Source organism: Ailuropoda melanoleuca, chromosome 14 (assembly GCF_002007445.2).
Source record: "Ailuropoda melanoleuca isolate Jingjing chromosome 14, ASM200744v2, whole genome shotgun sequence".
Lineage (NCBI taxonomy): Eukaryota > Metazoa > Chordata > Mammalia > Carnivora > Ursidae > Ailuropoda > Ailuropoda melanoleuca.
In genome coordinates, this window is record NC_048231.1 from 9,087,616 (window position 1) to 9,110,621 (window position 23,006).

At 36.1% G+C, this 23,006-nt stretch overlaps 1 protein-coding gene across 11 annotated transcripts in view; it reads left to right on the forward strand.

The window, feature by feature from the left end:
* The window catches only part of MPP5 (membrane palmitoylated protein 5), a 76,862-nt gene that overhangs the window by 8,949 nt on the left and 44,907 nt on the right, over positions 1 to 23,006 (forward strand). For 3 of the 11 annotated variants that reach the window (XM_034642853.1, XM_011232141.3, XM_034642858.1), the window contains exons 2-3: positions 12,736 to 12,821; positions 18,354 to 18,886. In XM_034642853.1, coding sequence (XP_034498744.1) covers positions 18,520 to 18,886 — 367 coding nt within the window. In that variant the 5' untranslated portion in view covers positions 12,736 to 12,821; positions 18,354 to 18,519. Of the gene's footprint in view, positions 1 to 6,923; positions 6,970 to 12,735; positions 12,822 to 18,353; positions 18,887 to 23,006 lie in introns of all 11 variants that reach the window. The other 8 variants (XM_034642852.1, XM_019805804.2, XM_034642856.1 and 5 more) reach the window with 5 other exon arrangements.

The following is a 23,006-nucleotide window of genomic DNA, read 5'->3' on the forward strand; positions in this document are numbered from 1 at the left end:
TCCCTTAAAAAGTTAAAAATTGAGCTACCCTATGACCCAGCCATTGCACTACTGGGTGTTTACCCCAAAGATACAGACGTAATTAAGAGAAGGGCCATATGCACCCCAGTGTTCATAGCAGCAATGTCCACAATAGCTAAATCGTGGAAGGAGCCAAGATGCCCTTCAACAGATGACTGGATTAAGAAGTTGTGGTCCATATATACAATGGAATATTACTCAGCTATCAGAAAGAATGAATTCTCAACATTTGCTGCAACATGGATGGCACTGGAGGAAAAAATGCTAAGTGAAATAAGTCAAGCAGAGAAAAACAATTATATGATTTCTCTCATCTATGGAACATAAGAACTAGGGGAAGAAAGGGATAAAGAAAGGGGGGTAATCAGAAGGGGAAATGAAACGTGAGAGACTATGGACTATGAGAAACAAACTGGGGGCCTCAGAGGGGAGGGGGGTGGGGGAATGGGATAGACCGGTGATGGGTAGTAAGGAGGGCACGTATTGCATGGTGCACTGGGTGTTATACGCAACTAATGAAGCATCGAACTTTACATCGGAAGCCGGGGATGTACTGTATGGTGACTAACATAATATAATAAAAAATCATTAAAAAAAAAAAATAGCATGTGCCTGATTTGACCTGTGGGCTTAGTTTGCCAACTTTTGTTTTACGGAAAAAGTCAGCAGGAGAAACTAAAATAATTGTAGTAATGTAGTGAAAAGAGCGTTAGGATCAGCTGAATTGGGAAGTTAGTCATGCTGTAATTCCCAGCCAAGCTCTCAGTTTCCTCATCCATAACATGTAGCCACCTCAGAAGGTGGTTGAAAAGGTTAAAATAAAGTATGGAAGGCACAGAGCGAAATTGTCTGGCATATAGTAGATACTTCTCATCCAGTTTTATTACTGCACAATGCTTTGTGACAAATCGACAGATATGAAATAATTAAGGACATTCAGGTTTTTTACAGTTTGTAGCATATCTAAATAGTTATTCCAAATATTAGAAATTATTAGAATAAGAATTAGAAATAATTGTGTTTGTATTTAATTTAAGTTATAATTGCTTGGCTTCACAATAGTATCAGAAACTTCACATAAAGAATTTGAGAATTTGTCTTGAAATATATTTTGTGGGTTTTACATTGTCACAGAAAATGGTTGATAATGTCACTTAAAATGCATTACTTTGGGGCCGCCTGGGTGGCTCAGTGGGTTAGCATCCAACTCTTGATATCGGCTCAGGTCTTGCCCTCAGGGTGGTGGGATCCGTGCTCAAGCAGCAAGTCTGCTTGTCCCTATCCCTTCCCCCTGCTCCTCCCCCCTCACGTGCACACTCTCTCCAGTGCTCGCTCGCTCTCTCAAATAAGTAAAAAGCTTTTTAAAAAATGCATTACTTTGATTTGACCTAAGAAGTAGGCTTTCTGTATTTTGCTTGTGTGCTTCAAAAGTTCATTTAAGACTGCATTCATTTGAGGTACTGGGTGGCTCAGTCTGCTAAGCATCTGCCTTTGGCTCAGGTCATGATCCTAGGGTCCTGGGACCCAGCCCCACATCAGGCTCCCTGTTCTCAGGAGCATGCTTCTTCCTCTCCTCCCAGCTCGTGCTCTCTCTCACTATCTCTCTCTCTCTCAAATTGTCAAATAAATAAAATCTTTAAAAAAAAAAAAAAAGACTGCATTCATTTAAAATCATTGCCTCCTATGAGTACACTCTGCTGGAAATTGTATAAATTCCACTTCATTACTAATGGAATTGCACATTTAACTACTGTTAATGTTTTGCAAATCTGATGGTTCTTTGGACGCTTCCCCAGAAACACACAATGTTGTGTATATAGTATCAGGGGATTTATGGAAATTAAGTTGTGAACCCCAGATTTAAACCTCTAACCCAGGTGATTGATCTAAGAACTATACAAGTGACCTGCAGGTGTTTTTCAAAATAATGATTCACTTTAAAAGTAATCAATAGATACTTAAGAGTTAATGAAAGGAAATTTGATAATTCTTTGCGGGCATCTTGAAGGGACAGTGTTCCTTATATACCTTACCCATTTATACATTATAGCTTTTCCTTTTACACTTGGACTTCATGGTAAGAGTAGTAATTCATTTGGCTGAATCACAGTATTTTTTGCTTCCCCATAACCCTTGCTAGAACAGTATTCCATGCCCTTTCTCTTAATGTATTATGGAGTATGTATATCCTTTGTATATATTTTAAATATTAATTGCTACATTGTAAGGTTTTTATCAGTATTCTCCATTTTACAAATGAGGAAACAGGCTCAGAGAGATTAACTGTTTTATCCAAAGTCTTACTGCAAGTGATAGTAAGGATTTGAATTCAGTTTATTTGACTCCAAAGCCCTTAGATTTTTCTACTTTGCCTGTATTTTAGCCTGTCTTAAGGCTTCTTTTAACAGTGTCTTTTTGGTAAAATGAAAATCTTTTTGAGAAGAGCAATTTTTTTATTTTTGATTTAGTGTTTAAGATGTACTTGATTTAAAGTGAAGAATCTTGAACCTGTAAATTGCAAGCTCCTTAAGGGTAGGAGCTGTTTTCTTTATCTTCTTATCTCACTGCTTAATATGGCACAGAGTAGATGCTTGTTCCCAGTTTGCACTTTTATCGCTTACTTGTTTAAACTTCAGCTTTGCTTGTGAGCTTAATACCAGAGACTCTTCTAACCTAGTCACCCCCTATAATGTGATGGAATTTGAGATTCAAAACAATTCCGTTTATCCCACGTCGGCCATAAATGTGTTTAATGGGGGTGTCTAACTTTCACATGTTCTTGATTAACTTTCTCTATAAAGATATAGATACAGACATAAATTTGCTAATGGCTTTTTCTTGCTTTTCCTAGGGTCTTTACTGACAGGCATTACGTTCTCAGGCTGTAGAGTCAGACTTAGGCTGTAATACCTTCTTGTCTTGGGTGTGACTCTGGGCACGTAACTTATCAAAGCCTTGACTCCTTATTTGCAGAATGGGAATTGTATTAGTGCCTGATTCAGAATAATGTAGAGGAGGAAAAAACGTTATCTATCCACCTAGGTTCACTGAGACAAAAGACAGATTAACAGGAAAAATGACCTATTGCTAACTGTGCATATGGAGACCTTCATAGAAAGGAATTGACCCCAAAGAAGCAGTGAGACTGAGCAATAAATTGTGGAGGAGTAACAAGAAAAAGGAAAAGACATTTAGGCCTTTAGGGGATGTAAATTTTGGGAAGGTAAATGTGTGGGGAAACTAATGGAAGATAAAATTTATTTTAATAAGGTTTGTTATACAGATTTAAGTTGGTGCCTTCTCCATTGATGAGAGTAACCTCCCAGGATTAAGAGTCCTTCCTTTACAAAAGGAAACTTCCTTCCTTTACAAAAGGAAACTTATGCCCTGCTTTTTAGCTGGATAAGGGGAGAGCCCAGAGTTTCCCCCCCTCTGTGTCTGCTGTTTCTTAATTGCCTTTAGCTCAAAAGAATCCTTATGTCAAAGTGCCACATTTTGGGGTGGCATATTGTGATCCCCTTCTGAGCCTTATTTTGAGGATTAACTGAGATGCCATATCAAGAGCGGTTAGCATAGGGGCATCTGGGTGACTTAGTTAAGCATCTGACTCTTGATCTTGGCTCAGGTCTTGATCTCAGGGTCTTGAGTTCAAGCCCCGAGTTGGGCTCCATGCTGGGTGTGGAGCCTACTTTAAAAAAAAAAAAAGTTTAAGCATAGTGCTTTGGTGTGTATTAAGCATTTCATAAATGTTAGATAAGAGGTAGGTAGAATACAAGCCTAGTTTGTGATATTCACATGGAATAGCAGTGAACTGCATTTTAATAAATTATATTTTAATATATTTTGAGTAGATTGTGTGATTATCAATAACCTGGTTAAGCAATTTTATAGGAATTATGTGAATCAGGTGTCATAGACTTGAGTCAATGATGAAGAATTGTAATTGTGTGTTGAAATAAAGTTCTTTTCATCTCTGAAATAACAGTGGAAGTCAGTGGGGGAAATAATGTTGCCTTATTTAAAAACAGCTTACTTATGTAGTGAGACCAAGTTGTTCTTTTTTTTTTTTTTTTTGAAGATTTTATTTGTTTGTCGAAGAGAGAGCGCAAGCAGGGGGAACGGCAGGCAGAGGGAGCAGCAGGCTCACAGTTGAGCACGGAGCCCAATGTGGGACGCCTGGGTGGCGCAGTCTTTAAGCGTCTGCCTTTGGATCAGGGCATGATCCCGGGGTTCTGGGTTTGAGCCCCGCATCAGGCTTCTCAGCTGGTAGCCTGCTTCTTCCTCTCCCACTCCCCCTACTTGTGTTCCCTCTCTCGCTGGCTGTCTCTCTCTGTCAAATAAATAAATAAAATCTTAAAAAAAAAAAAAAAGCCCAATGTGGGGATTCGATCTAGAACCCTGGGATCATGACCTAAGCTGAAGGCAGACGCTTCACCAACTGAGCCACCCAGGTGTCCCAAGTTTTACTTGGTTTTATCAGTTTCTCTTACTGACTCCGTCATTCTAGAATGCTTTTCACTAGGTCATTTTTACTACACATTTTTAGATAGGTATTCACAGAATTGAGTTTCATTATCATAATTTAAAGTCTTATATTTAAATAAAAAATTGGTCAAATTTTACAAGTATCAATGTGCTTGTCTTAATATCTTGTTTACTTTTTTTCCCTGTTGTGTGATGGACGCCTTTCATATCTGTCTCTTACGTTCTTTCCGATTTCTACAAGTTTTCATAGGATGCTCTTACTCTGCATGTAATTCTTGTAGCATTTCCTGCAGTTGTAGTACAGCAGTTATCAAAGAGCATTGCAATATATACGGGTTTTATTTATTTGCTTATCTGATTTCCATACTAGATTTTTAAGTTTCTAAAGGATAAAGATTGTGCCTTAGCAATATCTTCTTGTCGACTATCCAAGATTTTGTACCAACTGGATACTTACATTATTGAATGAAAGTATATTTAAGCAACCGTTTTTAGCTCCAGGATTTGGAGTACAGTAATCTTTAAAATTGACCTTTTGTTCTTATTTCTCTTGTTGCATAATATTCCCCTTATGTTTTCTTGCCTTCTCATACTATCTGGTCAAAGTCAGAACGTTATTCATGCCCTCCATCAGCAGTACAGAAGTACTAAAAGTTCAATGGATTCTAAACTTGGTGATGTTTGTATCATCAGTCTCCTTAGATTCTTCTTGCCTTCTCTTATGATACAACCCTACTTTTGGTCCTGAAAATACTCTCCGTTGTTCCTTCTTTAGTCTTATTTGTAGATTGCAATAGATATGAGTATTGTCAATTTTGCTTAATAGTCTTGTTCTGATAACTCAGAAATGGTTAATAGGTAGTTTTTTAATGACAAGGCAAACTGTTCTCTCATTTTTTTATGGCTAGTTGTTGAATTGCATACCAATAAGCCATCTAGGTAGAGGTAATCATCTACTAATTTGCTGACCTTTAAAGCATATTTTTTTTCCTAGTAAGCTGTAAATCACTTGAGGTCAAAAGTTGGAATCTCTTAACAGTGTGTTTTTACAGACCTGAAACTCGTGGTATATGTTTCAGGGAAAGTAATTGACTAAAGGATTGGCACCCAAGATTAAAGGGGATGGAGAAAATCTATGTGGAGTAGGCCTAGAAATAGGTATCAGGAAAGCAAAGTAATAGTCCTGTGAGTCTGGTTAATTGGGATTTTTTGAGAGTTTGTGATTGTGCATTATTATTATGATGAAAGAATCAATACAATCAAAATTATGAACCTTTTATATTTTAAAGTGTAGGTGGTCCCTTTTGAAATTGTCCTTGTAATTATTGCTCTTATTCTTATGGTAAACTGGTTTCCTCTCCTTTTTAAATTAAAGATGTATTGCATTCATTGTGTGATAGAGGAAGTCCTGAGTACGAAAGAGTCATGCTCCTAATGATTGCTTAAGTGCTTTAAGAATTCTTTCTTTCTTTTTTAAGGAATTCTTATTTTATTGTTGTATTTATGAAATTGTTCAGGGCTGTGGGGATCATATTTTGATTACTTCTTTTTGTGAAAAGATTCCAGAACTCCTGAAAGGCCTGTCTTTGTTGCTGCTGCTAATTTGTATAGACTTTAAAAAGGTAGTTGTAATTTAAAGTTTCAGTGGATTTTTTTCCTTTCAAAAAGGTAATATCTTTGTGTTTTTCCTCTAAATTATAAAAGTAACACATTTATTTTGGTCAACATTTTATAAGATACTCAAATAGTACATAAGTGCAAGTAAAAAAGTAAGGTCTGTTATCTTTGCTTTTTCAGAGAGATTAAGTGAAAACAGTATTGTGCATATTCTTCTAGGTTTCTTGTTAATAACTTTATAAACATTCTTTATATGCATTTGTAAAAGTGATATGACATATAAACACCATTCTGAAGCTGTCTTTGTTCACTTGCTTTTGTTCCATGTCGGCTCATACAGAACTTCAACCCTAGCAGCCACATTAAAAAATTTTAAAAGAAACAGTTGAAATTTGTTTAATGGAATATTTTATTTAACATAATATATAAAATATTACCATCTCCACATACATTAAAAATAATTAATGAGATGTGTTACATCCACTTTTTTGTCCATATGGAGTCTTTGAAATCCAGTGTGTATTTTACACTGATGGCACATCTCAATTAGAATGATAAATTTTCGTTGGAAATACTTGATCTGCATTTAGATTTTATTAAATTTACAGTTGAAAACATAGATTAACATACTTATTGTTCCAAAGATACTTTATGGGATAGATTTCTAGAAAAAGAACTGATAGATCAAAGGTTTATTTCAAATTTTTGGTAGACTTTGCAGAATTGTTCTTTATAGCATTGTACTGGTTTGTAGAGAAACAGTACATAATGTCTGTTTTCCTTTGTTGTTTCCAACACAGGACATGATTGGTCACTCACACAGACACACAGAAACCTTACACCAAGGTAAATATTTTTACACATTTATGCTACTTGTTTTTCTTCCTACTCTAATTGGAAGAAAAGGGTCACTCCCACTATAAATATTTCCTTGGGGAGAACAACAAAAACCAGACCCAGAAGTAATGAGAAGCTGTGAGGTATTAAGGTTGGGGGCAAGGATGCAAAAGAATAACTCAAAGAAGATATAATCTGTTCTGGTACCAAGTAAATCAAGGTCTTAAGAAATTTACCCCCTTGTACCTTTCTTAGGAAGCTTTTGGAGGTCTCTCAAGGAGTAGGGAGTAGATGAAGAGGAAAGAGGTAAGGAGAATTTCTTAGGATAAAGATGAATGAGTGAAGATGTAGAGAATAAATTCAGACTGGAGCATGTTTTTGTCAGATCCCATGCAGAAAACAGATGGCGAAATCAACCTGAGCAATGGAAGAGAGTTTAATGAAGGGATCGTTTACAAAGATGTGGGTGGGTCGTTGAGTTAAGGGGAACTAAGAAGCATCTCACGGTTAGCAACAGCGGGATGCCTACTAAGCTGAAGCCTGAATAGGCTAAGTAAGAGAGTAGTTAACTGGAATTTACCAGAGTTACTACCTTAGAAGAGGAGCCACCTAGTGGGAACTGTGGCTTTAGAGGAGAGGAGCCACCTAGTGGGAACTGTGGCTTTAGAGGAGAGGAGCCACCTAGTGGGAACTGTGGCTTTAGAGGAACATAACCTCTGCCAAATCACAGGAGGAAGCTGGGGGTAAAAAGAACCCAGCCCTCTCACCTCCCTCCCAATGGGTACTTCTCCCTAGCCAAGCCCACCAGAAGCTAGAAGATAAGAAAACAGGAGTAATGCAGTGTGTGTGGGGAAGCATTCTTAGACGTGGAGCAAATGGAAAAGGATGAGTGAATCTGGGCACAAAGAAAATATCTAGCTTAAAACTAGAGAATGGAGGACTCCAGAAAGGATATAACTTAAAAAAAAAAAAAGGAAGAAATTGATAGGTTACCTGATTTATTTGAATATGTACATTAAAGAGTATATTGATTCTTCTACCAGAATGTATGGGAGTATATTAGTGATTCAACTAAAAAGGGAAATATAACTTATGGGGAGAAGGAAATATATAAATAAATGCTACAGGAGGGGCATAGATTAAGTACCCTAGAAGTGTAGGTTGTGGATGGGAGCAGGCAGGAGTAAGGAGGATTTCATAAGACTCTTAATGGTAGAGGGAAATTTTAACAGATAAAGAATTGAACAGGAAGGATTTTTTTTTTCTGGGTATAAGAAACAAATATGTCAGAGCTGTGGAGGTGGGAAATTGCAGGGCTTGTACTGGAAATAGCAAGTAGTTTGATTCGGAAGATGAGGGAGAAACAGGGGAAAGTATTCTAGGACTAATTCAAGGGGAGCCATTTGAATGACAGGCTAAGGAACTTGAAATGGGTTTTCTAGAAGTTGTTAATGTACCCTGGAGTCAAACAGAATTCAGTTTGAGGCCCAGCTGTGCCATTTAGCTTTTGACATTGGACAAGTTAGTGTCTTTACTAAGATAAGTTAGAAAATTCAGCAAGGAGATGGTTGTGAGGGTTAAATGAGATAATGCACACTAGGTACTTAGTACAGTGGTTGAATGGTACATAGTAGACCTGTGGTAAACAGTAGCTTAAGAAAACGGAAAGGCAACAAAAACTTTTGAAAAGGGATAGCCATAATAATAGGTGTGCTTCAGGAAAATTTATTCAGCAGTACAGCTGACCCTTGGACAACACAGGTTAGAACTGCCTGGGTCACTTGTTTGCAGGTTTTTTTTTTTTCCTGATAAATACAGTATAATCCTATATAAATGTGTTTTCTTTTCCTTACGATTTTCTTAGTAACATTTTCTTTTCTCTAGCTTACTTTATTGTAAGGATAGAGTATATGATACATGTAGCATAAAAAATACATGCTAATCAACTGTGTATATTATCAGTAAGGCTTCCTGTCATCGGTAGGCTGTTAATAGTAACTTTTAACCCCCATGTTATTCAAGGGTCATTTATGCAAAGTAAATGGCAACTGGATCCAGACCAAGATTGGGGTGACTTTAAGTTCATAGAAAAACTCATGAGAGAGATAATATGAATATGATTTAAGGTAGTGGTATGAGAAGCTAGGGGTATATGTGAGATATTATAGAGGGAGAATTTATGTGAGTTGGTATAATTAATTATTAACATATTTAGGGATATTACAGTTACGATTTGCAATACTTAAATTTGACCCTGAGGGATAGCTAATTTATGTCACATGATTAGTCTGTTTAGTCTGTTTTATTTTTATGGTATTCATTTTTCAAGATGTAAGTTAATATTTTATTATTAAAAAGTTTGTCAAGGTAGGACATGTGGCTCAGTTTGGCATCACATACTGAAATTGGAGCAATACAGAGTAGAGAATAATATTTTTAAAATGTCACTAGGAAACTGAAATGTTTGTAGCTTAGTGTCAGTTTTCAGATGAGAAATTTATATGCATTTCTACCATTTCTCCACTTGACTACCTCTCCTTCGCTGAATATTTAGAAGCTTTGAGCAATAGATGTCATGCTACCAGAGTCTAGTGTTACAGTAAACTTATAGTCTATTAATATATGTGAAATTAATTACTGTGTCATTTTATGAAGCAGTCAGTTGTAGAGAAAAGATGAATTCTCTCTAATCATATTTTAAAAATAAAAGAATGATGTAATTATGTGATTTTTGGAAGAAGCATGTAGTCAGGGTGGTTTCATCTTAGAGAAATAACTGACATTGCACCGTGGATTCACATAAGGGTTCACTGATCTGGACTTTAGTTTCTGTTCTGTTACCTGTAGCTTTGTGACTTAACTTGCAATGTCTATGTATCTTCTGGAAAACGGAGATATCTCACCTGCATACCTTTCAGGGAAACTGGAGAGAGATCAAATGAGATAATATGCTTGAATTTATTATGGAAACTGAAAAACTTTACAAATGTAAGTTATGAATATGTAAATTACTTACATATTTTCATTTCTAGCCTATTCTCTTTGGTTTCCCTATCTAGCAGTTAACAGCCTGCCAAAAATTACCCTTTCAAATGGAATTTTTCATCTTTCCAATTCTCCCCATCCTCCTCCTCAGCCTCCCAAGGAGAAAAGTCTTACTCTCTGAATTCTTCTATTTTAAGATTCCATAATTTCTCCCAGGTTCAATTGTCATGCTCAATATTTTAGAATTATATTTGGCTGCTGGTCTCCAAATCCTGTCAAGTCATCCTTTATAATAACCATTGTTTGAAGTTATCCCTTTTTCATTCTTTCTGCTACTTCCTTTATCCGCTCATGCATAAAGTATTAAAACATTATCTCTATTGGCTGCTCTACTTACATTTCCCCTGGTCAACTCTGGTTACAGTGTAGATTTAACTTTCTAAAAAGCCAATTTTTGGTTCTTTTTTTTAAACTCAGAAACCCATAGTTTCCCATTGCATATGGGAGAAAATTCAAACAATTTAGCTTAGCATCCAGAGTGAACTCTGGCTTTATCTTCTATCTCTTACACTGGCTCTGTTCCTTATCAAGACTGTTCTTGTTCTCCAACTAGGCCATATATATTCTTGATTGGTAGCAATCTACTGGAAAGCCATATCACAAGTAATTTTATCCCACATGTTTAAAAATCCATTTCTGGTCAGTTTGAAAATGTTATAGATTACCTTTAATCCTAGTACCTTTTCAAAAACTTGACTAACCTTTTGGGCTCGTTTAATCTTTTATTACCAAGTTGTTGAAGGTGATAATGGGGAGTTCAAGTAACCAACCATTTGATATCTTTGATACTGTTTGGCTTTTAACCAGTTCCTCCTGAGAATTTGCAGTCTTCAAAGACTTCAACTTTGTGTTTGATATAAGCAAATGGTGCATTTTCTCACTGAATTTAAAAAGAAAAAAAAAAGTTGTCTGTAATAACTTCTGAGCTAAATACTTTGCATGATTAGCCCAAATATATTTGAGTTTTAACTTGTATTTACTTAGTTTTAGATATAGCTAAAGTTTCTTCTTTGAGAAGATGGTATATGGGCCATTCTTTCATTTTGCGGGTTTTTTTATATGATATGAATATATGAATTGTTTTGAATATACAATATATATGAATATACATTAGTCTTTTTTAAAAAATTAATTATTTCAACGGGGTGCCTGGGTGGCTCAGTCGATTAAGCATCTGCCTTCAGCTCAGGTCATGATCCCAGGGTCCTGGGATGGAGCCCCATGTCAGACTCACTGCTCAGTGGGGAGTCTGCTTCTCCTTTTCCTTCTGCCACTCCTTCCTGCTCTTGCTTTCTCATTTTCTCTCTCTAATAAATAAAGTCTTTTAAAAAATTAGTTTGAGTATCTTTCCAAATGTTCATTTTCTGCCACTTGTATATCTTCTTTGGTGAAATGGCCAAACCTCTTGCCCTTTTTTAAAAAATTGGATTTTTTGACTTAATGATAGTTGTAAGAGTGTTTATAGTGGACATAAATATTTTGCAAATATTGGGGCACCTGGGTGGCGCAGTCGTTAAGCGGCTGCCTTCAGTTCAGGGCGTGATCCCAGCGTTCTGGGATCGAGTCCCACATCAGGCTCCTCCACTATGAGCCTGCTTCTTCCTCTCCCACTCCCCTTGCTTGTGTTCCCTCTCTCGCTGGCAATCTCTCTCTGTCAAATAAATAAATAAAATCTTTAAAAAAAGAATTTTTTTTTGGCAAATGTTTCTCTCTCTCTTTTTTTTTTTAGCATGCCTTTTCATTCTCTGAACGTGATCTTCTAGTGGGATATTTTGGGGTGGCATATTTTGCCACCCTTCAATGGATTCTAAAAACTTTGTACAATCCACAGATCTTAGCAACTGACTAAATAATAGGGCTTTAATAAGATCAAGATCTTGGACATAGTGGTATAATTAACAACAGTAGGGAAGAAGTTGAGGTCAGTTTGGGATATGTTGAAATTGAGATTCCTGGTAATATCCCTATAGAAATGTACTTTCTGTTCCCTCAACCTAGAACCCTTTATTTCTGGATCTTCCTGCAGCTGACTCATTTTTTTTTTTTTTTTTGTCATTTGGGTCTCAGTGCAAATATCACCTCCTAAAATAGGCCTTCCCTGGCCTTCTTATCTAATGCTGCCCCTTCCAAACATCACTGTTTATTGTGTTAGTTTCACTTTCTCTCTAGCTCTTTATCTGAAGTCATCTAATCATGTTTGCTCTTTATTATCTGTTACTTTGCCGAAATGTAGGCTCCGTTAGGACAGCAGGATCCTCTCCTGTCTTGGTCCAGTGTAGCATGAAAATTTCCCCCTCTGAATTAACTATGGTTCCTGTCTGTCAAATTCTGTTGTATCTTTTTGGATCCTTCTCATTTTCTCAGCATCATAAGCTATTCATAATATTTAAAATTGATCCAGAAGTCGTAGTTAAAACAAAGAAAATATGTAAACTGCATTTTTGTTTGAACCTTACCCTAGAGGTCAAAAGGTATCATTAAAAATAATCTGCAAAGGGTCTTACCAGTTATGCGTACTTCTTTTTCCTCACTGATTTCAGGTAATTTACATTGATTTTAATTGATATCCATTAAATATTGGGGGGGATTTACATTTTTACTATTTCATACCAAGAAATCCTAGCCATCTGCGAACAATTAGATATATTAAATTAATCTTTCTCTCTCACTCTTTCTCCCTGAAAAATACTGCTGACCTTTACACTTGATTGTCTCTCCTCTGTTTTACAGAGTAAGAAAGTTAGCCTGAGTTCTGTGAAAAACCAGAGAAGAAAAACTAAGAGGATAGTAGACAAGATCTTTCCAATTTGCATAACGTAAGTTCTTTTCACTATTCTTGGCCTGAGTCTTCAGTTAGCTGACAAAGCTGTTTCTATGGAAACAAATAGTCCAACTTCTTAGAATGTCGGAGGAATGCTGATCACTTAAAATGAGACTTCCCAGCTGCTAGTCAAAAGCCGTTGCTTGTGGGAGAAGGCAGGAAGGATGAATTGAAAAAAAAAAAAATCTAGAGTTCTGGACACTAGTGTTGACGACCATCTTCATGTTCCCCCACTGTCACACAAATGGTTCTGCTTCTTGGTGTGGAGTTTTCAGTGGGCCTGTATTCTTCAAGCTATTTCAGGTCCCCCAATCTCAATCTTTTTTAATTATTTGAAACTTATTTAGCTTCCTTTTACCCCCATCTCCTATAGCCAACTCACTTAAGCAAATCTCTTTCTCTCCCCAATTGGTTTGAAATTAGCATTGAAACAGCTTTGGCCTGCCAACCTGAAAATCAGTTTTCTTGTTTTTTGGACTATGTAAAGAGTTTTGACTTCTTTTTTATTTTTATTTTTTCTTGGGTGGGAGTATGAGCTGGGACTCTGATGAGGATGTGAAATGCGGGTTTTTGAGGCATTTTAAAGGCAGTGTATAATTAGGGCCAGGAACCTGTAACTATATTACCTGCATAAGGTGGTCTTTTATTTACACATCTAGTTCAGTTAATTACCAGCTTCTGAATTGTCACACAAAAGACTTTTTTCTTTTTCTTTTTCTCTTTTACTTTTGCTTGGGGCGTGTGTGTGTGTGTGTGTGTGTGTGTGTGTGTGTGTGTGTGTGTATGTGTATGTGTATGTTTTGGAGAGGGAGAGTATAATTCCTTTGGATTGCCACATTTTATTGATATGTATTGACTACATGTATGAGCTAGAGTATTCATGCGTGGTTTGCCTGTTTAAATATTAAAATGATCTTGATGCTAGAGCTATGGGACATAGCATAATGTTTCTTTGATCCTGGACTTCTGAATCTTTTATGGCCTCATGAATTAACTTGTGACCATTATAAAGTCTTTTGGAGTGTTGTTTGGTGAGATCATTATTTAACCGAGGTGGTCTGGAAAGATTTCTTGAAGGAAATGGGGACTTGTGGTAAATCTTGCATTTAGGCAGGAAGAAAAAAATATGCAATAGGCACAAATGAGGAAGCAAACTTAGAAAGTTTGTGTTGGAAAATAGTAAAAGATAAAGTTAGAAAGTTTTGATTTACCTTGTGAGTTGAAGCTCCGTTCTCTGGGCAATATGAAGGCCATTAGAAGTATTGAACGTAGGAGCGATTTACTCGTATACTTCATTAAGCATTTGTCCCTTGCTAGATAACAGGGTTATAGAGATGAATAAGATACAATCCCTTCTTAATACCCATATGCAGTCACCAAATTAATGTGTCCAAAACTAAACCCATATTACCCTTCAATTTCTGTCTTCTTCTATCTAATTCTTCTCCTGTATTTTCCATCTTAGGATATTTGCCATCCATCTGGTAATCCAAAGATAGTGCTACTGGAGTCATACTGCCTAGGTTCGTTCCTATTCTGAAACCTCCCTGTTTGCTTGGTCCCTGTGCTGGACAGTATCATGGATCCAGAGCTGAGTCAGTATGGTTCCTGACCTTTAAAGGCTTCTAGTCTGATGGGGCAGACAGACAGATAGGTACAAATAGCTGTAGTCTAATTTGATCAGAGATGTGACAGGGACTGTGGGATTTCAGAGCAGGCACATAAGCAGTTTGGGGAGTCATGGAAATCTGGAGGAGGATGTATTTCATCTGAGACCTTTAAAAGGAGAATAGGCAAGGATTAGATCCTAGGCAGTCTGATTCTGGAGCATGTTCTCTTAAACATTTTGCTGTCTTGGGTTACTGGGTAGGTATAATGGCATTAATTAGAACTGAGAGTGGAGGAAGAGGATTAAGGAGAATATGAGGGGATTAAAGGGAAATAATGAGTTTAACTCTGGACATGTTAATTTCTAGATCCCTATAGGACATTTTGGTAGCTAGGCTAATGGGCAGGGATCCTGTCTCTATAACCCTAGTACTTAGCCAAGAGTAAATGCTCAGTTACATTTATATACAAATCACTCTTCTTTTCTAAATCTTTTGATGACTTTCTTATTGTCTTGAGAATTAGGGACTTATGTTTAAGGCCTTTTGTAAGTTGGACCCAGTCAAACTTTCTAGCTACTATTCTCTTGTACAAGCTGACTATCTTAGTTCAACTTGCCCTATTTGTACTTTTCCCACACCTTTTATCTTCCTGCCTTTTGTTCACATGGCCTCTTGCTTATTTTTCCATTCTGTCTCCAAGACCTACTTCAGCCCCCATTCCTCATCTACGAAACAGGCATATTTGGAACTACTTTTAGAGTAGTAGTGAAGATTAAATGAGTGAATACTGTGTAAAGCGTTTGCAGTATTCTCCAGCACATAAGTGCTCAGTAAGTGTTAAAGTTGTAAGTGCTGCTGCTACTACTGCTACTCCCTTCTCCGCTTCCTCTTTCTCAGCTCTCCTCTTTTTACTATATGAAAGGCAGACACCAAGTTCTAGTAATTCTGTAACCTGTATTTTTTTTAATGTAACTTTTCTTTGTTCTCACTGTCTTAGTTCAGGACCACATTCCTTACAGTTGGCTTCAAATTGGTCTCATTGCCACCCTTCAGTCAATCTTAATATACTTCTGCCAGACTGATATTTCTCTAAAAGTGAGTGTGACCATGTCAATTCTGCTTTAAGTCCTATAATAATTCTTCATACTTTTAGGATAAAGGTCTAAGTCCTTAAACTCTTCAGTCTGGCCCCCTGCTTGCCTTTCCAGTTTTATCATTATTCATGTATGGTATGCTCCCATTGTCCCATCCAGCCTTATTGCATTCTATTCTGTTTTCAGAAAGTGCCATGTTTTCATACTATTCATTCTTATTGGTCATGTGATTCCCTCTGCCTGGAACAGACTCTTGTATCTGGCTAATTTTAGTTGTTCTTTGAAATATTGCTCAAAAAAATGTATCCTTATGTTTTGAGTGTTTGCTGTGACTCCTTACCACATACTAAGTTTCAGAGTCCATGGTCTGCAATCCTCTATGAATTTCTGACATTCTTAGTTGAACAAATACTTACTGGACATTCTCTAAATGATATGTATTGTGTTAAGCACTGGGGGGTATAAAAATAAGACCAGACTCATATCTCTAATTAATTTAAAATCTAATGAGGAAAAACCAACTGGGGAAGAATAATCATTCATTTTCTTTGCTGTCTCTCCCAAGTAGACTGTGAACACTCCAAGGGGAATGACCAAAATGGTATTTTAAGCGGATTAATATCAGGTTGCAGAAATTTTTCTAAGAGTAAAAGACTTAGATCCAGAAAGACAAGCATGATAATAGTCCAAGCATGAAAACTCTGACCCGGATCACCTGGCCCAGTCTCTTTTGCAAGAGTTGTAATTCCCCCCCTCCTGTGATCTATTATGGTGAATATGGACACAGCCTTACAGTTTTTAAGCTGAGAGTTTTAATTTCAGATCATAATTTTGTAGACCAGCATATAAGGTAAAAAATATATTATTATTAAATATGATTTTTAATCCCCAGTAAATATTATAATTGGAAAAAGTTGAGAGTTTTAATTTTCTGGAAATATGTATACTCCTAGACTTTTAAAATCAAAATTAAGCATAGGATTACAGTAACTCCCACATACATTTGTGCTTACTTATAATGAGAACATTAAAAAAGCTGAATTTGCATTACATATAATCAATATATAAAACTTAAGAACAGCCTAATATAATTCTAATAGTTCTCATTTTACTGAAAAAGAAGGCAATCCAATTATCATAAGTTATTTATGTGTAGATCACATAGTTATAAATAACGAGAGACGTTAAAATTTGGATACAAAACAGAAAAGTCTACCAAAATTCTTGTGAGAATTTAATGCTAGTGGCTTATATGGTTTGTACCTGTTTTCCTGCCTGTTGGCCTAGTGGTTTTCCTCTCAGTCTAGGTGGGGTTTAAGAAGTCCGTGGCAAGATGTTTGAGAGAAGATTGGCTGGCATTTTAGGAATATTGTCTGAAAACTCAGCTTTTGCTGAGTTGGCATATGCTGTAACCAACCTATTTACTGAAGTGATGCTCAATCAAGGAGGTAGTAGGTTTATTATTGTAAATATTTTTAAAGTCTTGAACAGAGAAGACTAATTAGATTCAATGTGTGGGTTTACACATATATAAACAATCTGCCTACTTATACCTAAGAAATGGCTTGATGAAAAGCCAGTGTCATCCAGTAAAATATTTTTCTTGTCTAAAATATGTTGAAGTGGGGAGCCTAGGTGGCTCAGTCAGTTGAGCGTCTGGCTCTTGATTTCTGCTTGGGTTGTGGTCTTGGGGTTATGGAATTGGCCCCAAGTGGGGCTGCAAATCAGCCTGGAGTCTGCTTCTCTCCCTTTCCCTCTGCCCCTCCCCCAACTCATGCATGCTTTCTGTCTAAAATAAATAAATAAATCTTTTGAGAAGTAATAACATATGTTGAAGGATTTAAAAAATAGAATCAGGTTAATAATGGGTTTTTAAAATAGAATCAAATTAATGCTAACAACTATTATGCTTCTGTGTATTTTTTAGTTTTAAAACTTGCATATAATATCTCACTTAAAACTCAGAACAAGGCTGTGAATAAATTTTCCAAAGAAATCTGAGGTTCAGAGAGAGAAACTGACTAGTCTTAAAACCAGAAGAAGTGGCGGTGGCAGAATTAATATTCAGTTTCTGGTCTCTGAGTCCAGTATATTCTTATTTGCTGTTCACTGTGACTTTAACATTTTTTGAGTGGTAACAGATACTACAATTTTCTCTGAATGAATCCTCGTAAAGAATTAACTCATAATTTTTTTTTTATTGTGACTGGTTATAAGGACTGATAACCCACATAGCCTTTTCTCATTTAATGTGATTTTATCCTATAGATGCCTTAGCTGCTAATTAAAGTTTCTTTTTTTCATTTGCTATCTCCTGCATCTCATAAACTCCTAAAAGCGAAGTGTCCCCCACAATACTACCTTAATCTCAGGTGAGCCACCAACATGGCTTGATTATGCCCATTTCTTTAGCAGTTAACTAGGAAGTTATTTCAATCTCCTGTATTAATTGAATGTAAAGTACTGTGTTGAGAGAACTATACAAAGATGATCAAAACATCTTTATACCTTAAGCAACCTATTCTCTACCAGACTAGTACTTAAAACTTTCTTACTTTCCCACTTTGCTAAACTTTCCAGTACATGATTTTTCTCAGCTGTAGAATTGAACAGTATGCTTCAAATTATTGGGAGGGGATTTTTTTTAATACCTTGATTTTCTCAGCATTATCTATAAAATGAAAGGAAAGTACTTAATCTATATAGCAAAATAATGTTGTACACTTATGAGATACTATATTGTGTATAGATTGGAAGTGGGCTGTGTAAAATCTACTTTTATATTGTAATTCTTACACTTTTTTCCCCCATCTTTCCCCTTAGATTTCCTTCATGGATACATTTCATAGCATTATTATGTGATGTGAGAAGTTTTTTTTTTTGTTTTTTGTTTTTTGAAGTAACATGGATTTTATACTACAGAATCAAGAGATTGGCTTTATAGGAGAAATTGATTTATAAAAAGTGGTACAGGTTTTTATAGATAACCATGACAACATCCCATATGAATGGGCATGTTACTGAGGAATCAGACAGCGAAGTAAAAAATGTTGATCTTGCATCACCAGAGGAACATCAGAAGCATCGAGAGATGGCTGTTGACTGCCCCGGAGATTTGGGCACCAGGATGATGCCAGTACGTCGAAGTGCACAGTTGGAGCGTATTCGGCAACAACAGGAAGACATGAGGCGTAGGCGAGAAGAGGAAGGGAAAAAACAAGAACTTGACCTTAATTCTTCCATGAGACTTAAGAAACTAGCCCAAATTCCTCCAAAGACTGGAATAGATAACCCTATATTTGATACAGAGGAAGGAATTGTCTTAGAAAGTCCTCATTATGCTGTGAAAATATTAGGTAAGTAAATACAGCAGTATAATAGAAAATGCTTTACCTTTGTTTCTCTTGCCTTAACATAAATGTGTACAGGAAAGAAGAGTATAGTAGAATGTAAGTAATAAACAATTTGAATTCAGACCAAGATAAGTTCTTTTCTTGCAAAGACCATAACCAACCGTCATTATTTACTTTTAGTCACATAGAGCTAAAGCATATGGCTAAAATGTTCAGTCATTACAACATGGCTTTTAGATATAATCTTTGAATTAAAAATTTCTACATGTTGGCTAACATTTATATCCTTGAAATTCAACTTCTATTTCAAACTCAAACTTTCATATCAAAATTACTGAAAAGCAGTTTTCAAATTTTGAATTTCTGACTTCCTTGAAGTTTGTAAAATTGTAATGAAATTACTATTTGTAGCTTATAATCTATTTGATTTTCTTTAATTAATGACTGCCAATAAGAAGAAGTGGATCTGTTCCTATGGCATCATACACATAAAATATGGCTCAAAATTCTGAAATTCCATTCTGTGAAAAAAACAAAAAAAAATAGTGCCATGAGATATTAGTAGATATAAACAGAAAAGAAATCTGTGACCAAATAAATTTTGAGAACAGTGGGTTAAATAAGTTAAACCTCTATTACAGGATTTTAGATCCTTTAGAGTGTAATACGCATTATAAACTTGCAAGGGAGATTGATATCAAATATATGTTTCCAAGCTTAGAATATTTGATCATTGAACTTACTGCCTTCCCTTCCTACACACACACACATACACACAAACACACATAAATGATCAGTGACTGGTGTTAGGGGTATACATTAATTTGTGTTCCCTTAAAACCAGGCTGACTCAAATTAAGTATTCTATTTATTGACATTTATTATTTATAGATGTGAAAATAAAGCTACTTCCACTTATTTTCTTTTTTTACTTCTATTTTTCTATGGAAGGAGAGAGTTTTCATTGTTGTTGTTCTGCCATTCATTTAAATGTCTGTTGAGTTCTGTACTCATACCATCCTATGTGATATCCACAATAATTCTGTTAACAGGACTCCATAATCTCCATTTTGGAAATAAAGAAACTGAAATTGAGTTAACTCATTGTTTAAGATTCCAAGCTAATAAGTGATAGAGCCAAGTTTGAATTTGCTTGATCTAGATATGCAGTTGGTGTACTCCAAAGAGTTTAAGTAAAGAATGATGTCCAGCGTGCTCTTCACTCTCTGGATCAGAACTCTTGGTACCAGGAATAGAACACCTTCTGGTAATTTTCCCAAAGATACCATATATACTAGATTTGTTGCTCACAAAGTCTCTATATTCTAAATCTGAAACAGTTTCTACTAAATCACATCATCTTCTTTGTTACAAATTTATTAAGGAACCACACTTCTTAACAGGAAGCAGTGTGCATGCTTCTCTGTGTTTTAAAAAATCAGATGTGTTCAGTGATAGTGAAGTCTGGTAAATGTCTTCAGGCATTATAATTATAGTGAAAACAGGCCGACAGCATCTCCCTTGCTGTCCTGTTCACTGCTGTCTTGTGTGTTCAATAAACTTCTGTCTCCTTTAAAAAAAAATAATAATTATAGTGAAAACAGAAAAAATACATATTTTCAAAATACATTTACCCGAAGGATTTTATGCTCTTTTTTACAAAGAGTTTTGTTAGAGTAAAAATATTTAATTCCTCATTGCCTCTTATTGGCCCTCATATCCCACCACTCCGTTGTTGTTGTTCTTGTTGTTTTTTAATTTTTTTTTAAAATTTATTTGAGATGGAATAAGAGAGAGAGGGAGAGGGAACATAAGTGGGGTGGGAGGGACAGAGGGAGACAGCAAAGCAGGCTCTCCACAGAGCAGGCAGCCTGATGCAGGGCTCGATTCCAGGACCCTGGGATTGTGACCTGAGCTGAAGGCAGACCCTTAACTGACTGAGCCACCCACGTGCCCCTCCATTGTTTTTTATTAAAATATTCTTGTGAATATTCTCTCTGACTTGGAGAATGATTACATTATAATATATCCAGCCCAAGCCTGGATTGATTTTTCCTTTTTTTTCTGTTTAAATTTCTTTAAGGTTAATGTATTTGTCCATTTGCTTTACTTGGATCAGGCAGAAATGTCTATCAAATAGATAATATTCATGTATTCTCAGTAAAGAAACAAATACAGCTTAAGCCAGATTCACTTTAGTGAAACTGTTGGGGTTTTTTTTGTTTTTGTTTTTGCATAACCACAGAAGATTGGAGACCATTTCTCTCAAAATTTTTCCTTTTTCCTATTTCTATTTATATGTTGTTTGCCTACCTTTTCTGCAAGTATAGATTAAAGGACAGCTATATTTTCCTCCATTTTGCAATCCACTTTGGTTTTCAAAAATACCTTTTTGCAGTCCTTGAATTTAAGGCTATTTTTCATATTTTGTTTTAAAGTAGTTCAAAATGTAGTGCCGGGACACCTGGGTGGCACGGTTGGTTAAGCATCCGGCTCTCAGTTTCAGCTCAGGTCATGATCTCAGGGTTGTGAGATCGAGCTCCCCATCAGGCTCCATGCTCAACACAGAGCCTGCTTGAGATTCTCTCTCCCTTTCCCTCTGCCTCTCCCACTTGTGTGCGTGGTGTCTGTCTCTCTCTCTCTCTCTCTCTCCCCCCCCAAATCTTTTTTTAAAAAAATGTAACAGGTATCTATAATACAATTTTTGAATAAGAGAATACTTAATATTTTGAGAAATAAGTACTAGATTTAATGTTGATAGACTCAACACAAGTTTGTTAATTATAGGAAACATGAAAAGCTAGTGGAAGTTATAGAGTTGTTATTGCCAGTCAAAGCTTCATTTGTGGATATACTGAGTTTTAAGTTTTCATTTTAAGATGAAGTGTAATAGTTTTGTACCAAACGTTTTTTTCCTGTACATAATTTGCTAACACATCAAACACAACAGAAGTACTCCCTTAAAGTTGTGTCTCCCTGCCAGTATTTTGATTAATAAACACATGCCAGAGGCAACTTCTCAGCCTTTTTCACAGCCAGAAACAGCCACCTTGTTTTAAATGAGGGAAGGATGCGACAACTAATTTCTTTCTTTGAGAGAGAGCCATCAGTTTCCAATGATACATCATCATTTATCTGTGAGTAGAGAAGATACTATTTTAAGAATTGAAAATATGATTGGAAGGTTGGATACTTCGGGATGGAATTGATAGAAAATATTCTGAAAGGATGAATTGAACTTGCTTGTTTAAAAGCAGTCAGAATCTTATTAAAAGGGGTGCCTGGGTGGCTCAGTCTGGTAAACATCTGCCTTTGGCTCAGGTCATGATCTCAGGATCCCAGAGTCTTGGGATTGAGTCCCATATCAGGCTCCCTGCTCAGCGGGGAGTCTGCTTCTCCCTCTGCCCCTCATCCCCGTTCGTGCTGTCTCTCGTGTGTGTTCTCTCAAATAATAAAATCTTTTAAAAACTTTAGAACCTTACTAAAAGTTAGAAAATGGTGATGTGGGAATTTAATTTCAAATAATTAATATTAGCATTATATAAGAATTTTTATATATTAGGGAAGCTTTCCTTAAAATTGGCATGAGTTATTAAAATTTGGCTTTGCTTCAGATAAAATCTCATTGTCTCGCTCTCTTTCGTAAGTAAAACAAACTACTTTGAGAGGGAGATTCTGAGAAGATAACAAAGCAGGTTAGAGTAGGATGAAGTAGAGTAGAATCATTTTTCAGATACCTCTAGATTGCAGGTGCCACTGTTTTGTTTATTTTTCTATTCACATTGAAGTAATTTTGGGCCAGGGCTGTAGACAAGTATTATAGAATATTTAAAGGGAGTAAAGTAGGAAACACTGTCATCTATCACATATGAAGAAACCATAGGAAAGGCATACCCACCCACCCACACCCATGAGGAGCTGTTTTGTGCTTAGTAATGAGACCGTTGAAATTTGTGATTTAGGGGCTTTCTAATTCATACTGGATGCTCTTAGTGTGAAGATAAAAGGTACACCAAGGGGCAGAAAACTAGGATGAATAAAATACTTCATTATATTAATTAATAGCATGTTTCAGTCTTGATTAGTGTCTATATATTTTTGCCACATGTCTTTGAATATTCAG